The sequence below is a fragment of the Cyprinodon variegatus genome, unplaced genomic scaffold (genome assembly GCF_000732505.1).
Source record: "Cyprinodon variegatus isolate N-32 unplaced genomic scaffold, C_variegatus-1.0 Scaffold2641, whole genome shotgun sequence".
NCBI classification, from domain to species: Eukaryota; Metazoa; Chordata; class Actinopteri; order Cyprinodontiformes; family Cyprinodontidae; genus Cyprinodon; species Cyprinodon variegatus.
This window is the reverse complement of record NW_015153094.1, coordinates 16,960-18,612: the sequence shown is the minus strand read 5'-3', so window position 1 is coordinate 18,612 and position 1,653 is coordinate 16,960. Positions and strand designations below refer to the sequence as shown.

Below are 1,653 nucleotides of genomic sequence, written 5' to 3'. Positions count from 1 at the left end.
TATATATATATCTATATATATATAGATATATATATAGATATATATACAGATGTGAGAAAGGTTAATATAACTGATGGCCTTTAGTTTCTGCTAGGCTGCTCTAACGAGGCCTGAAGCATCTGTTTCCTAACGAGGCCTGAAGCATCTGTTCCCTAACGAGGCCTGAAGCATCTGTTCCCTAACGAGGCCTGAAGCATCTGTTCCCTAACGAGGCCTGAAGCATTAATTAACTCCACAGCTGGTTGATGGACTCCTTCTTATTCCACGCTGAGGAACTTCCTTTTTTTGGCCGTGTGCGTGTACGGGTGATGACGCCACTCCACATCCGCTGTGCTCTCGTTCTCCAGGGTACCCAGCTTGATCATGTACACTAAAGAGGAGATAAGATCAAAAACTTTTAAACTTCAAACTGTCCTAGTTGGAGAAAAATAATAGTTTGAACATTTTTCCACACGATGCCTTGAAGTCCATGGCAGGTTGGAAGTAAAGTTTAAGCAGACTTCAGTTTGTTTACCTTATAATAGTATTTAATATCTACATATTAAAAGATTTTATTAGTCATACCTGAAGTTTGAGATTCTTCATTAACAAGGAGATAAAAAATGGAATAAATGTGAATAATAAAAGCTAATCCAAACCAGATTCTGAAAACAACCCTGATAAAGAGGTCAGAGGTCGTGGTCCATTAGCTCCCCTACCACTTTAATCCTGATTAGGATCAGATTATAATATCAGATTATATATCAGATCCTCTGATGCCGAGTTCCTCTAAGCTGTTGGTTCATAATAAATCTTGTTGCTCACTGGATCAAACCTTTTCTGTTATTCAACCAACAACCTCAGTAGTTTAAACCAGACTTTCGGGAGCTTTAACCTGTAAACAATGTTTCCAAACTTTAGTTTTGAAATCTTTCCACAGATTTGTCAGTGGAACGAGGTCTGTGTTTGGACTAGGCCATTCTGGATGGGTCCAAACCTCTCCTCATGAGGTTTGGACTCAGAGCTAAAGTGAATAGAAGTGCTGGTCTGCCACATTCAATTAAAATGAATATCTCTGTGTGAGAGCAGATCTAGCTGTAGATCTACTTACACTTCATCTCAAATCTAGGTCCCACTTCTGTCAGCTCTATGTTCCTGTGGTCAGTTTTCTTATAGGTGTGATGCCTAGAAAAAAAAAACAGATCAATCAACAGTTCAATCATTCAGTTACTTTGTTTTCCTCACAACAACCTGAAGGAGATGAAGTCCTCCTGGTTGGCGAAGGTGATGACCCGCCTGCTGTCGTCCTTGGGGACCGGGAACAGATACTTCAGGATATTCGACACCTGAACCACCACAATGAATCGTTTTCAGCACAATGGATGTAAAGCAATATCCCCAGAAGCTGCAGAACGCTCAGCTCTCACCCGTTTGCCCAGGCGTGAGGAGAAGTTGTGAAAGATGAGGTGGGGGTAGGCCTCCGACATGGTGCCGATGTTTGGAACATCGTGCCTCATCACCACGTTGTAGAGCGTGAAATAGGCTGTGGGTCCAAATGGTAGGTGGCAAACCACCAGGCCGTCTGCAAACACACAAGAACATCCAGCAGGTCGTTCACGTCAGTCAGCGACAACAAACTTTATATAAACAAACCTTCCTTAATCTGGATTTATA

General features: G+C 41.8%; 1 protein-coding gene across 1 annotated transcript in view; it reads right to left on the bottom strand.

Moving 5' to 3' along the window:
- Positions 1-257: 257 nt before the first annotated feature.
- Positions 258-1,653, bottom strand: part of imp4 (IMP4 homolog, U3 small nucleolar ribonucleoprotein) — a gene marked incomplete at its 5' end in the record, with an annotated part of 17,890 nt that continues 16,494 nt past the window's right edge. The window contains 4 exons of the mRNA XM_015369211.1: positions 258-370; positions 1,091-1,164; positions 1,231-1,325; positions 1,407-1,561. Coding sequence (XP_015224697.1) covers positions 258-370; positions 1,091-1,164; positions 1,231-1,325; positions 1,407-1,561 — 437 coding nt within the window. The remainder of the gene's footprint in view (positions 371-1,090; positions 1,165-1,230; positions 1,326-1,406; positions 1,562-1,653) is intronic.